This window comes from Trichoderma gamsii (genome assembly GCF_001481775.2).
Source record: "Trichoderma gamsii strain T6085 chromosome Unknown Scaffold_5.2, whole genome shotgun sequence".
In the NCBI taxonomy this organism is placed as follows: Eukaryota; Fungi; Ascomycota; class Sordariomycetes; order Hypocreales; family Hypocreaceae; genus Trichoderma; species Trichoderma gamsii.
This window is the reverse complement of record NW_020171342.1, coordinates 1,148,084-1,163,101: the sequence shown is the minus strand read 5'-3', so window position 1 is coordinate 1,163,101 and position 15,018 is coordinate 1,148,084. Positions and strand designations below refer to the sequence as shown.

Here is a 15,018-nt window from a genome sequence, read left to right as displayed (position 1 = left end):
CTAGCAAAAAGAATCCTCACAATGAGGAGAGAAGCAAAAAATTGACCGAGACAGGGGTCGAACCTGCAACCTCCTGATTTACTTAATCGTAGTCAGACGCTCTGCCATTGAGCCACACGGCCTATTCGATGATAGCCCTGGGGTTATCAAAACCTATCAGCTCAGGTCTGATGTGGAGACTGCAGCAGAAACACGCAAGCAGATACGCACAAACTTGGACTGCTTCGTATATCGACTTTTTGGCGGCTAATTACTATTCCAACTTTGGAAAACCACAAGTACAATTGCCATGCCTTCGTTTCGAGCACGGTAGAGCGGGATAGCCGGTGGCGGGAGGGGGGGTTAAATACCAAATTCCCGGAGACAGACCGACGGATCCTTGACCTTTTCTTTGATCGATCGCCATTACTACTGTTTGTTTGCTGCTTCGTTTCATTCTTTGTCCCTTTTCGATCCGACTGCCGTTGCGTTTTCTCTTCTGCTGTGCCTGTATGCGTGTTTATGCGTCCGATTCCCAATCCGGTTCCCCACACACAGCCTCTCTCTTCTTCTCTTTTTTTGTTTTTCAATTCTTGTTTAAACGATATCTCCGGCGGGGTTTCAGAAAGTTGTGTCTCCCCCCCCCCCTTGTTACTACTATTTTTGTTCGTGAGATTTTCCCCTTATACCTTTCCAGTCTGTTCTCGCATCCGACGGGCCCTAAGACGCTGTGCTTGTTGGATCCATTTGTGCCTTTAGTCTCGGTATTAGTGACGCCATGAGCTAGAGAGTGCCGCAGCGCCCAAAAGTGCACGTCAAGGAGACCAGACCAGGACTGATTCTCGCCCCATGCCGCTTTCCATCCATGAGTAACAGAGCAGCACAAGCTTGCGACGGATGCAGGGTGCGAAAGGTGAAATGCAATAGCACGCAGCCGTGCTCTCAGTGCTCGCATCTGGGCCTCGGGTGCATCTACTCGCCGTCGACCAAGCGCAAGCCCAGCGTGCGCAACCGGCTGGTCACGCAGCTCCGCAACAAGTCCAACATAGCGGCCTCGGGCCATGGCCTGAACATTGCCGCTTCGCCGTCTGACTATCCCGAGAGGCCGGGCCCATCGGTCACGTCCATCGCCGGCATCGTGAACCCGGATCAAGATGGTGTGGCCTCTGCCGGCATTGCTGCTATAGCCATTGCTGCTGCTGGTGCTGCTGGCAATGGTGGGTATGCGTTGGGCACTGGTATGGGTGTTGGAGCTGGTGTTGGTGTTGGTGCAGAGACGCCGCCTCCTCCTCCGGCATGGGACGCCCGCACCTTTACCACGGGCTTCTTCATCGGCATGCTGGCCAAGTACGAGGAGCAGGTGTATCCTGCCAGCCCCATCATCACCAGCTACGAGGTCCGCCAGTCCATTGGCAGCATGCACGCCGACCTCGACGACGCCGCCTTTGTCTATGCGGTGGGAGCAGTGACCATCCATCTGACGACGCCCACGGTGCAGGGCGAGGCCGGTGCCAAGATGACGGAGCTGATCCGACTGAGTCTCAGTGCGTACAGGCGGGCACAGGCGGTGGTTGACGACGTCCACAATGCCCGGCCGATGGACGTGCGGACCACGTTCCGCCGCATCATGACGTGCGTCTTCCTGGCCGTGGCCATGATGGCCTTTGGCCGCCTCGACCGCTGCTTCGCCATGCTGCGCGAGGCCCTGACGATGGTGCAGATGATCCAGGTCCAGCAGTGCTCGCACAGCGCCGTGCCCCTGGAGCCGCGCGACGTGCCCAAGTTCCACCGGATATACTGGCAGGTCTTCATCCACGAGCGCTTCCTGACGATCCTCGCCGGCTATCCAAGCATCATGACGCCGCTGCCCACGGGCCTGCCAGCGCGGGACCCGGCCATCCCCGCCCACATCGACGTTGGCTTCAACCGTCTGATCCGCCTGTTCCAGCTCCTGGACGGGCCTCTGCTGCTGTACTGGAGCGCCCAGCAGAACCCGGCGCAGCCCGTGGCTGGCGTGACCCTTCAGTGGATCGAGGGCAAGCAGGCCCAGCTGGATCAAGACGAGGCCGGCGCGTCAGAGGCCGAGCAGGGCCTGATTGACAGCGGCCGGGGCACCTTTACGGAGCTGCAGCACGTCGATCTGCTGGTGACCCGGCTCTGGATGCGCTCGCTGCTTTGGCAGTACGGCTTGATGCACCGGCTCTTCCGCTCGGCGCCGCAGCGCGAGGACCTAGCCATCCATCTGCAGGTATATCGGCTCTCCGCGCAGCTGCGGAGCCTGGTGAGCCAGCTCGAGAGCATCTCCACCGTCGTCACATACAGCATCGGCCTGGTGCACAAGGTCTTTGAAATCACCAGCACCATGGCGGACGTGCTGGCGCTGCCGCTCAGCTATGGCCAGACCGAAGAAGACGTGAGGCGGCGTATACACGATTTTGTCTTTCTGGTGCGTTTCCTGTTTAGTTTCGAGCGAGCGGAGCGGGAGCAGCGAGATTATCTGCGAGAGAGACTGGACGGGCTTCAGCAGCAGTACACCATTGTCAACTTTGCTGATATGGTTGGGTTGAATCCAATGGTACACGGAGCATACCACTGAACTGAGCGAATAGTGAAGGTCGATCTTGATTTCTTTTCTTTTTCATCTCCTTAGAATTTTGGCAAGGGCAAATTGGTACACTGCATAGGACTCTGGAATAGTGTTAGCATGGTTCTTCTTTTGAAATGCGTGTGTGTGTGTTTGTCTCTTTTTTTTTTTTTGCCTTCTCCTTACGTGGGCTCGGGATTCTTGTGGCACTTCCGTACAGAGACATACTGTAAAGGTCTGTAACCCGTATACGACAGCTAATGTTAGACTTTACCCCGTGATCTTCCCGCTCTGTCCCAACCCTTCTCCATGTTTTGTGTTCCATTAGTGTGAAACCCCAGTTGGTACCCGGTAATTTTTTTTGATTGCTGCGAGATGGGTTTTTGCCCCAAGAGCGGGAGAGGAGGGGTGGAGTATTGAGCGAATCGCTGACGCTCGACATGGAATCTGAGGCACAAGACTAAAGAAAGACCGAGAAGCAAGCAACAAACTTTTCTGCAGTGTAGTCAAGGGCGTTTGCCCGGCAATTGATCAATGATTATCAGATGAGTCGATACTATTTGGACTTCCATCTTTACATACATTCATTCATTCCTTCGTAGCTGACATTTCTCATCCATGTTGCGGTCCAGATTCCGTCATGATCAAACGTACCAAAATCACCTGGTGCAACGTTGGGTCTCCCGTGTGCGTCGAAAGTGCCTGGGCGACTACAAGTAGTCATCGCGGTCGTGGCGAGACTGAGATCCCCGAGTGACTCGCTCAGCGTAATGAACAGCATAGTACTCCATGTAGAAATAGTAGTAGTACCAGTAGAACAGGCGGTAGTAGTAGTGGAAGCTATCATCGCCAGCGCCGTTGGCGTAGCAGTTATAGCAATAACAGTCAAAGGAGGACGCACAAATCTCGCAATGCTCGGCATCAGGGTGATTGCCGTCACAGTCGCCCCAGCCAAATTCAGAATCAGAGTTATCATCCTCACTATCCTCAGGGTCCCAGGGGCCTCGAGCCCAGTGGTTGAAGTTGAAGCGCTCCACACGCTCACGCTCATCGTCCTCGTTCTCGGGCTCCTGGGCTTGACGAGCCCATTGGTTGAAGAGCTGCTCCATGTCAGGCATCCTGAACGCTGAGTGGATGAACAGCTACGACTAGTGAGTTAGTGAGATCGACAGAATGGGTTGGGAGGGGCGGGTGCGGAATGGCTGGCGGGGCAGACCGAGCGCTTACAGGTTGCTTTAGTGTGGCAATGTGTCTTGTCCGCCCTTGTGTTCTGGGTGGATCAGTGAAGCTTGTGGTGGATTCTGGATTCGAGAAACTGGAGTCACTAGGATTGTGTGAGTGGGTGAAGATCTTGACTTGAGTCGAAAAAGCTGTGAGGACTGGGGAGAGAAGACCGAGTTTGGTTTTCTGGGTTTGAAATTTGTGCTTTGTGCCCATGGGTCACGAGACAAAGGAGAGTTGAACATGGCAAGAGCTGCCCTCGTCTCGTCCTCGGCACACGTTAGCGAGGAGGGAAGACGAGGCAGGTGTGCTGTGAATAGGGTCGACGAGGGCATCTCCTACGGGGGCTTTAGGGCGTGCGGATAGAACGGTCTGCTGGAGCCTTGGGTCCTATCCAGAGATCTCACCGGTCCTTCAGTGCCCTTCAACGGGTGATGGAGTGCTGGAGATGCCCCATAGAAATCTAGAGACTCCGCACTCGCAAAGCTCCGAACGTGCTCTCAGATTGCTGCCAGTAGTGTCCAGATCTTGCTCCACTGCCTGATGCCAGCATGCAATATTACTCGCACATTGTATCAGCTGATGGCAAAAGGGTTTTACGGAGCATATGCCGATAAAACATGCATGCAGCAGAGCTCACGGTCCCCTCTGCTGGCCTAGTTGTGTCGCATGCCCAAAGGCTGGGCTGGAGGCAAAAAAGAAAGAACCACAAAACAGAGAGCAAGTGGGAGCAGATCACATCGGCCCTTGCATATTCCATCTTACTAGCGTAAAGTGATATGCATCTTGCTGTTGTTGTTCCTTCTCCAAAATGTTACGAGTAAGGAGCATTTCTCACACCTGGTAAGCTGTCAGCTCTTGCGCACCAATATCGGATGAGTGCCGAGAATCCAGGATTGTGGTGCTCGCAGGTACATAATGCTGGGTACCTGTCAATGTGAATCCTTCAAAATGTTACATGGCACGTTGAGCCAAGCACTGGCCGTCCGGATCCTACCCGGTAATTTGGCAGATCTTGTCTCGGGTCGAGACCTCAGAGACTCTCTGGCGCCCGCAGACGGGCTGGCTGCTCGGCATTTGCTGCGGCTGGCGCGGCGTTTTTGAGCTCTGAGCGTGTACCAGTATCAGTACCAGTACCAGCTGCTGCTCTGCCTTTCTCTTCCACCAGGGAGCTGCGAGACACAAAACCGCTCTCAGGCACAAGTCGTACAGGCACAGCTTTTGGATTTTGATTTTGTTTTGACGTGGAGCAGGCTGAGCGCATCGTAATAGGCCGCCTTGCATATCAAAGCACCCGACAACTTACACCGGCTCGGCATGGGCTCCAGCCGCCAACCAATAGCCTGTGCTGCTCTACGCACTACTGTCTGTCTTGGCTATCCAAAGATGGCGAGATTGAACTGCTTTGCATACAAGGGAGGGGGCGTGTCTCACGTTGTTTCTTGTACATGTATATATCGAGTATCTACCTCAGGTGCGTGTCGTGCTCTTCTACGAGTCCCAGCAGCAGACTCAAGCCTTCGAAACCGCCTCTATACGAGCTCTGTACGAGCGAGTACCTCGGACTGGGCCAGCATGGCTATGGCTGCCCGTGGTGGCATCGCTAGCCACTCTGCCGTCTCCGCACTTTAGGTCTTACCAGCATCAGTGGGCTTCTGATTCGACGATGCCTTGTCATGAGCCCAGGCCAAAGGGTCTGTCTCTCCACCACAGCCTTGTTCAGGGTCCTCGGATTTTAATCTGCCTGTGCTACCTTTTTTTTTTCTTTTTCGTTCTCGGCTGGTCTTTTTTTCAGGGTCCCCTCCCCAGAGGCCCAAGACAAAGCATCCACTCCCCGTGAGAGTCCCGTAGTAGCGGCAGACCGTGGACTAAGGCATCAACGCCACGATGCAGTCAAGTGTCCACGCTACCCGTAGCAGCCGCTTGTTTGCTGTTTGCTTGTCTGCTTGCTCTGAAGAAGACGATTTTTCATCTTCTAGGCCCTTGCGGCCGCTAGAAGCCCGGCCCTTTGATTTCCAAATGTTCCAACTTTCTTCCCCCCTGCCTACCAACCGTGAATTTTCCCCTCTGCCCCTGCTCACGAACGCTGCAGTCCATCGTTGGAAGCTTTTTAGCGACTGCAGGTGCTGTCCGCCCGGATTAGCGGGACCTGCTACAGCGGCTGGTCCCCTCGCAACTGACTGGCTCTGAGTTGCCGCTCCGTCAACCTCGCCTGACCCTTGCCCTCTATCCTCCTGCACTTTTTCACTTTCTCGCATCTTCTCTCGGCAACTGCATCTCAACCTCTCCATCTCTCGAACCTCATCCTCATCCATCCAACTCTCCGCCATCAACCCTTGCTCTTCGATACGCTTCCGCTCTTCCATTTCCGTGATCCATCTGCATCTCTTGCCCAGCATCCAACCTGTCAACACTGCCAGTTTGCAAAGCATCGTCTAGGTCGGGCACTGTCAAAAAAACATCATCTTTGATTTTGTTTGGTGGTGAATCCCGACCTCGACCTAGCGGCTGCAGCAGTATTTGCAGGCCCATTTGAACCTTGCATCCACTCGGTGAACTTTCGTAAGCAGTAAACCTGACTGCGCGCTCTCAATCAATGACTAACCGCGGCACAGAGCCCGTACAACCAACCCCAAGATACATCCTTGCCTCTTTTCTCTCTCTTGTCTTCTTCTCACAACACCATCACCGCATCGGATAGGTGCAGCGCCAGACAATGGATGGGCGTCCCGTGCCGCCCTATCGGGCTGTGTCCGAAGCAACGCGGCAGCGCGAGACTTTCAAGTCAGTTTGTTCATGGGATTTCTTATTGTTTCTGCTCTTTGCCCTTTGCCCTTTGCCCCTTTGCTCTCGCTACTCTACTCTATTCCCTCCCCTCTTTCTTCGACGCATAAACGTTGGGGTAGGAAAAAACCACCATTGGGTCGATATGCAGGCTAGAGAGAGAAACCTGCTGACAAAAATGCATGGCAACAGATATGATCCGACTTTGCTGTCTACAAGCAAAGTAAACGACAGTGGCCAGCTTCGCCCAAGCCATGAGCTGACGCCTTCCCACGACCTGGTCTTGACCGGCCTGGCTCAATTGGCCCTATTTCAAACTGGCACTGAGCGGGCTTTCATTTCGCTCTTTGACGTGGAGCACCAGTATTTCATCGCTGAAGCTACCAGAGAGCTTCCTATAGCGGCAGAGGATAGCAGCCTCGGCCTCTGGATGTGTGGCACTGCCATCCCTCGCGCCCACAGCACTTGTGAGTATACTCTTCTAGAGTCTCACCGCCTCGAGCGGTCGCAGGGAAGTACCTCTCTGGAGAGAGATGCCACTCAATTCGATCACTGTGAAGATGCAGGTGATCAACTACCAGTTCTTGTGGTCAAAGACCTAGCAACGGATGCTCGTTTCAAGGAAAAGCCCTATTGCCAGCCCGAGGGTGGCAATCATTTCTATGCTTCTGTTCCCATCCGCACTCAGCGAGGCATCAATATTGGCGCTCTCTGCGTTGTCAGCTCCATGCCAAACTGCAGATGGAACAGCCAGTTCTCGACGCTGATGCGCAGACTCTCTCTAGCCGTCATGGACCATTTGGAGGCCAAATCCTCAAAGATAGCCAATGTGCGTAGCGAGCGCATGATTCGAGGCCTGGGCTTCTTCGTTGAAGGCAAAGCCACAGCGTCGTCTCGGAATCCTGTTGCTGGCCGGGAGACCTTTACAGAAACTCCAGATGCGTTACGCCTGGCCCGGCAAGCTCTATTGAAAGAGGGAGAAACCCCCAGCAAGCAGCCTCTCTCAGAAGTGACTGCTCACAATACCCCAAATACTGAACGATCTCTTTCGCCAGATGGCAAACAGCCTGAGGGCAAGCAAGCAGAGGGCAAGCAAGCAGAGGGCAAAAGAGCAGAGGGCAAACAGCCCGAAACAAATCCCAACAAAGATCGTCAGCCTGCCAAGCCCGCAGCAGAGACAAAATGGGCCGATAACTTTGTTCCTGGTCCCAACCCAATGGTAGACACATTCTCTGAGGCTGCACAAACAATCCGCGAGTCTCTTGAGACAGATGGCTGCCTTTTCCTAGACTCCTCTCTGGGGTCCTTTGGCGAATATAGCGGTCGTTCCAAGAGGTCACGCAAGAGCCGCGCTGCCAATGCGTCGTCTCGGGATGATGAGAGCAGCAGCGAGGATGAGGATGACGACAGCGGAAGTGACCTTGATGAGGAAGAAGACGTGCATTTGCAGCCCGGTGGTGACGACGTCAGCGCTCATGCTGCTAATGGTACATCTACTGAGTCTGAAGCCAAGAAGTGGCCATCCTGCCAAGTGCTGGGCTATTCAACAACGGAAAGCCGTAGCAGGGACTTGGAAGATGGCTCGCTACAGAGAATCAACATGGCACAGCCATTCCTTGCCAAGCTCCTTCAGCGGTATCCAAAGGGCCACATCTTCAACTTTGGAATCAATGGAGAACTGCAGTCCAGCGACTCGTCAGACGACGACGGCTGGATGACGGATCCCCCCAAAGACTCGGACAAGCCTGCTCAGCCAGCACCACAACAGCCAGTGCCAGACGACGCCTCTCAGACTAAGCGCCATAGGCGTCCTTGGGCACGCCCCAACGAAGGACGAATCATCCAAGAGATGTTTCCAAAGGCCCGTAGCGTGGCTTTTGTCCCCGTCTGGGATCCCAGAAAGCAGCGGTGGTGCGCTGGAGCTTTTATCTATACGCTGACTCCGACCAGAATCTTCACAGTGGGCGCAGAGTTGAATTTCCTCAAGGCCGTCAGTATCCTGGCCATTGCGGAGACGCTTCGCCTCAAGACTTTTGCTGCAAACCAGGCCAAGTCGGATGCGTTGAGCTCTCTATCCCACGAACTGCGATCACCTCTGCATGGTGCTGTTCTCGGCATCGAGCTGCTTCGTGACACTGAGCTAACCGTCTTCCAGGGCAACATTGCTCATACCATTGAAATTTGCTGCCGCACGCTGGTGGACACAGTCGACCATCTCCTTGATTATTCCAAAGTGAATAAATTTATCCAAGCTAGAAAATCGGGTGGTCAGACATCGGAGCCTAGAGGACTACGACCAAGCACTGCACGATCGGTGGAGGAGGGAATGCTGAGCTTGTACAAGCACATTCGGCTTGATGGTATTGTTGAAGAAGTAATGGATGGCGTCTATGCGGGTTTCAATTTTATGCACATGGCCCTGCAGCTCGCCAAGCACAAAACTTCTGCCCACTCCACAGATTTTACTGCAATGCGCCGTCTCGACGCCATGCAAGCTATGGAAGAGCTTGGCTCCAACGGCAAGATTGCGCTCGGAGAGGTGACTGTCTTCCTTGAAATTGACCACGCCTGCAACTGGCGGTTCTACACGCAGCCTGGTGCAATTCGACGCATTGTCATGAATCTGCTTGGCAACTCGCTCAAATACACGCAAAAGGGCTCCATCAAAGTGCTCCTCAGCCAATCCAAGCCGAAGAGAAAGTCCTCGGCTGATGCTCTTGTCAATATTGTCGTGTCTGACACCGGAAAGGGCATTGGAGAAGACTACCTGCGCAATGACCTGTACAAGCCATTCTCTCAGGAAGATCATCTCGCCCCGGGAACTGGGTTGGGCCTTAGTTTTGTAAAGCAAATCACGTCGCAGCTTAGAGGGCGCGTTCATGTTGAGAGCCGAGTCAGCTTGGGTACAATCGTTCGTGTTTCTTTACCTCTTATGCAGACGGTGACTCCACCTGATGGCACTCCGCCTGTTGCTGAGAACGAAGGCGAATTTGACAAGCACGTTTCGGAGGCAGCGGGTCTGCGTGTCAGCCTGATGGGCTTCGACATTGGCAGAAGAGGCAGGCGGCGTATGTTGGACGGATCCTACACTGATCTCCAGGTTGAGGTTGATCGCAACTGTCGCGAGTGGCTTGGTCTGAAGGTCATTACCGAAGCCGAGGCCAACGAGAAGGCTCCCGACTGCGTCATCTGGGTCGAGGATACTCTTGCCGCCTCTCCGTTGGAAGAGATCATGCATGGCCCTCCTTGTGTTGTCCTTTGCAGAAACACACTGGTTGCTTTCAAGAGCGCAGCGCAGTTTGAACGCGTCAAGGCGCACCGGATCTTTGAATTTATTGCTCAGCCGTAAGTTTGAAATCCTTTGCTCGTTGATCTCCCATCATACATTGAGACTAACCTTTTGCTTCTTCCAATCTAGTGTCGGCCCCCGCAAGCTCGCCAAAGCAGTTGCCATGGCATTTAGACGCGGCAACGAGATGAAGTCAATTCCCATCACTCCTGTCAGCCCAAGCCAAGAATTCGCCCCCGCTGTCCCAGAGCTTCTAAGCGACGTTAAGACGCAGCTCCCAGTACCAATTCCCAGTGTCCTGCCCACGCAGAATCTTTGTGTTGACAAGAACGATACCAAGTCTGCAGTGCGGGAAGAGACGAGCGAGCCAACGCTTGAGACGGCAAAGGAAGACGAGGAAACACCTGAGCCTGAGTTTCTGCTCGTAGAAGACAACAGCATCAATCTCGACATTCTAGCCATCTACATGAAGAAGCTTGGCCGGGCCTATCACACCGCCACCAACGGCTCTTTGGCCGTTGAAGCCTACAAAGCGAATCCAAACCACTGCAAATACATCTTCATGGACGTCTCGATGCCAGTTATGGACGGCTTCGAGGCCACGCGTTGCATCCGTGCCTACGAGCGAGAACATCAGCTCAAGCCCTGTATCATATTTGCACTCACAGGCCTGGCATCAGAGAGCGCTCAGCAAGAAGCCTTTGGCAGCGGCGTGGATCTATTCCTAACCAAGCCCGTCAAGCTTAAGGAGCTGGGCGCAATTCTTCGATCCAGAGGACTGCTTCCTGAAGAGCCTCTGGTTGTGGTGACCAAGAATGGCACACACCTTGCCTAATATTCACTCATATGATACCCATACTTGCATCTTCTTTTTACATTGATTCAAGTCTCTGTTCTTTGATCTGCATTTCCATTTTTATCTTCCATTTCTTACCAGCTTCACTCTGCCAAAGGTTTTTTACTCTGCACATCAGATCGCATTTTCATGCTACGTTCTAGTTCACATTTCGTCCTGCAAATCAGCACGCATGATTTTCAACATTTGGGCTCGCACTTTGCTAAAAGAGCCGCGTGATTGCCACAGAATGGCCAAATCAGAATTTTTTTTTAAAAAAAAGGAAAAAAAAAAAAAAAGCACACAGCACGCCAATTGAATCTCTATGGTGAGAGCTAGTGCACTGCAACCTGCAGATATTGAGACGGCATCTTTTTTTTTTTTTCGTTCTTCATTGTTGATTTCTTTACTATTGCGTATCTTATTTTCCGGCATACAAAAGGAAATTTTATTTCAGGAGTGCCATGGACAAAGACAAAGGATTACAAGCCACGCAGGCTGAACACAAAAGGGAATCGGGGTTCCGGAAGCTTTTTTTCCCTTTCTTTTCTATCTGTTTCTTTATACTGTTTTCATCTCCCGCATCCGACAGAGCCAACAGCTCTGGCATGCATGGGTGAGCAAGCACAAAATATAAAACTCTCAAAAAAAAATTCCATCACCCACCACGACGGTATATATCTGCTCTGACTACCGAAAGAATGTGGTTAATACCAAGAGCAAATCGCGCGATACGAGAAACACAAGGCTATCGATGATACACGCATGCGAGTAATACAGGCTAACGACAACGAACAAGCATACACGGGACTATGAAGGCTATTTGACGACATGACGACTTTGCTTTTTATAATATTGCTTCTTTTCTTTGGAGGGGGAGGATTCGATGCGGTATTTATGCATTCATGAGCACATGGAGATTTATCTATCCACGCAGGTTGAACAGGCCTGACAGAACAACAGATATCTCGGCATTGCAGTTAATTTTTTGGGACGGTCTATCCAGTACAGTTATTTTGAGCACATGGCAGATATTTCATGCACATTTATCCACAGGCAATTCAAACACGGGTCTGGGAGATGAAGGAAATCATAGCATGGTTTATCGCTTGCTCTAATTAACATGACCAACAACATCAACAACATCAACAACAACAACAACAACAACAACAACAACAACAAACAGTCTAGACTAGGTAGCAAATGCCTGATTTTGTTATGACTAAAATATGTGCCCTTCATGATCGTACAGTATGTCCACATAAGAAAAAACAACAGCTTGAAAGTAGCAAGCTCTCTCTGCGTAGGTACAAGGGCCCACTCAAGTATGTACTAATATACATGTATATATTTGCCGCTACATTGCTTTACGACGACAGCAGCACAATCGGCTCACCATTCGTCGTGTTCAAGCAGAGCTGTCCATTGCCACCAGCAGTGTACGTCGGGCCATTGCCGCCATCAAACACATTCGTCCAGCTGCCGTTGGGGACCTGCGTGCCGAAGCAGAACTGGGCCGAGCTGCCGCTGCCGCTGTTGGTCGTAAAGGCCACCAGCTTTCCGCCGGCACGGCTCCAGGCGTATGCCGTGGGCTCGACGTACAAGTGCTTGTGGTCGTTGTCGGCAAGGCCGCCGGCGGTGTGCTTGGCAAAGGTGAGCTTGGAGATGGCATTATACATGTCCGTCTCGGTGTTGTAGCCGCTGCGCCAGAGGTCTTCTCTGTTGGCGGGGTCGTTGCTTCCGGAAAAGGCTTGCTCGGAGCCGTAGTAGACGATGGGGATGCCTCGGCCGAGAATGGTGTAGGTCAGGGCGTTCTTGAAGAGAGACGTGTCGTTCTTGACGCTGAGGAAGCGGGGGTTGTCGTGGTTATCGACAAAGGTGCCCAGCGCCGTCGGGTCTGGGAACGAGCTAAGGCGGTCGTGCATGTCGACCAAGTCTTGAGAGGAGCCTGTTTGTTGATAAAAGGCGTTCAGGGGGTAGAAGATGGCATAGTTGAGCAGGCCGGGCATGAGGGATTGGTAGGGTTGTATAAAGTCTGGGTCTCCGTTGAAGACTTCGCCAATGCAGTACACGCCGGTGGCGTTGACGAAGCCGGGCCAGTAGTCCTGCTCGACGTGCCTGACGGTATCGATGCGGACGCCGTCGAAGCCATATGTAGATACGAGGTTGGACACCCAGTCCTGGTATAGGCTTCTGATGGTAGGGTCCTGGGTGTCGACGTCTGGGAGGCCGGCGAGCCAACAGTTTTCGACGCTAGTCTGGTTGTTGTAGTCAATATCACACTTTGTGTGGTATGAGGATTGTTGGTTCAGAGGAGCGGGAGAGTCGTCTGTAATGTTTGCGTTTCCCATGTGGTTGGCTACAACGTCGACCATCATGTAGAAGCCCTGTTTTTCATTTGTTAAACACGGACAAATCAAATTGGGACAGTGGTGTAAACATACCTTGCTGTGTGCAGCATCAACGAGACTCTTTAAATCATCCGCAGTACCATAGTGAGAATTAATAGTGTTTAAGTCTAGTGCCCAGTAGCCATGGAAGCCGAAATCACTGTCTATAAAGAGATATTAGCTACCAACCAAGAGGACAGTTGGTATCTGGAGATAAATGGGCAACTCACTGGTAACGACGGGGTTGATCCAGATGGCATCAAATCCCATGCCCTTAATGTAGTCCAACTTGCTCTCCAAGCCCTGGAACGTGCCACCGCAGTAGTCGTTCAGATTTGTACAAGCAGAGCCTCCCGTGTCGCTTGAGCTGCGAGCAATTCGGTCTGTCAGGGCAAAATAGATGGTACGAGACCTCCAGTCTACCGTGTCAGCGCCAAGGACGGCCGGGAGAGAAAGCTGCAACAGCAGCGGGACAGCAGATCGAAGCTTCATCTTGTGGCTTGTCTTTTCCTCTTCTCTCTCGGCTGTGGGATGCTGGAGTTCAGGCTGCGTCTGCAAGAGGTCCGTGGTCAGCAAGCTGATCTAAGGAAGAGAGAAAAGCAAGCCAGAACAAGCTATCCTCAAGCCATATATATATACCTGAGGGCATATATATCGCATTATACCCCCTTTGCTTAGACGGAACTAAACAGACTAAAACAAGATCCCGTAGCGCATTGAGACGCCATATTCGCTCCGGCAATAAAACATCCCGCGGCCAAACAGCAACGGAAAGACCACTTACAGACCTCCTGTTATAGGCATCCCGTGACGCCGATCCCAGATCTGCCCAAGCTTCAACATGTCAAACACGCATGCCCCGGCCGACAAAGGGCCGAATAAACAACCCATCGGCCCATTACCATAGGGCTCTATCGTCGAAGAGGGGGGTAAAATATGGTTTTCGAAATAGCTTGTATGAGGTAGAGAGCCACTCCTAGGATGACGATCGTTAGTCAGGGGAAGATTTTCAAACTCCAAAAAAAAAAAAATAGGGCACATGAAAAACTGACAATAAATGGGGAAATGAGCTGTGTGAAGCTAACCAAGCCAGCAAATAAGCTCGAAAGAAGATAGAGAGCATACCCAGGATTCACATGTCTTGTTTAATTTAGGCTCCCGTTTAAAGCCGTTGAATGGCTCTGACGCTGACTCAAAACATCCCGAAAGTGACCACCCCCCTCCCCCCCCTTGCTCTCCACCCATGCTCGGCACATTTATTGGCGATTTGCTCAAGCGCCGGTGGCGTCGAATTGGAATTGCGGGGGACGCATAAAAGGCTTTAGTGGAGTGAGAAAAGAGAAGAGAAGAAAACAAAACAAGGAGAGCAGATTTTTGTTAGAAGTGTATTGAAACAGCTGACAAGTCCAGCGGGGACCCTCCTTGACTCCTTCCCGACCGCTTAATTTACAGAGAAAGATTTTGGAAAAGAGGGAAGAGAGAGCAGTAAAATAGAGCTAACGCCCACACCATTTTATTTCGGTTTATATAGAGGGTTACCACACGCGAGAGCACGTACGGTATCATCAGGGTATTACAAATCGAGGCATTAGTACGGATATAAAGTCACCCGCAATGCATTGTTATGTAGTACTAGCTGTTAACTTTCACTTTTTGGTAATTGCTGACAAAAAGATAACCACAACTGGGAGAAGAATAAAAAACTGTAAACTTGTCCGCGGAATATACAACTGCACCTGTCAAAAATGACACATGCACCTTGTAGGGGCCCAGTCGCGAGGGGCATTAACATCCACAGCGCCTATAAAATCCGCGGGACATTCTCAGTAGTCTGTTCTGCATCAAGCCACTCAAGACACACTCAGCCAAAGCCAAAGCCAAGCTAATAACGGCAATCAACCAATCCCAATCCACGGCAGCGAATTAGACAAAACCA

General features: G+C 52.1%; 4 protein-coding genes across 4 annotated transcripts; 2 read left to right on the top strand and 2 right to left on the bottom strand.

Annotated features, from left to right (window-relative positions):
• Positions 1-844: 844 nt before the first annotated feature.
• Positions 845-2,575, top strand: TGAM01_v202263 (hypothetical protein; the record flags this gene model as incomplete). Its single annotated transcript, XM_018807148.1, has 1 exon — positions 845-2,575. One exon carries the CDS (start codon positions 845-847, stop codon positions 2,573-2,575), a length of 1,731 nt encoding a protein of 576 aa, XP_018659656.1.
• A 698-nt stretch (positions 2,576-3,273) lies between these two features.
• On the bottom strand, positions 3,274-4,000 carry TGAM01_v202262 (hypothetical protein; the record flags this gene model as incomplete). The annotated part of the gene is made up of 2 exons (XM_024548959.1): positions 3,274-3,705; positions 3,791-4,000. The coding sequence occupies 2 exons, from the start codon at positions 3,998-4,000 to the stop codon at positions 3,274-3,276; spliced, it is 642 nt and encodes a 213-aa protein (XP_024406362.1).
• A 2,580-nt stretch (positions 4,001-6,580) lies between these two features.
• Positions 6,581-6,795, top strand: TGAM01_v202261 (hypothetical protein; the record flags this gene model as incomplete). The annotated part of the gene is made up of 2 exons (XM_024548958.1): positions 6,581-6,686; positions 6,761-6,795. The coding sequence occupies 2 exons, from the start codon at positions 6,581-6,583 to the stop codon at positions 6,793-6,795; spliced, it is 141 nt and encodes a 46-aa protein (XP_024406361.1).
• Positions 6,796-12,059: 5,264 nt separating this feature from the next.
• Positions 12,060-13,574, bottom strand: TGAM01_v202260 (alpha-amylase; the record flags this gene model as incomplete). The annotated part of the gene is made up of 3 exons (XM_018807151.1): positions 12,060-13,079; positions 13,137-13,246; positions 13,313-13,574. 3 exons carry the CDS (start codon positions 13,572-13,574, stop codon positions 12,060-12,062), a joined length of 1,392 nt encoding a protein of 463 aa, XP_018659659.1.
• Between the last annotated feature and the right edge of the window lie 1,444 nt (positions 13,575-15,018).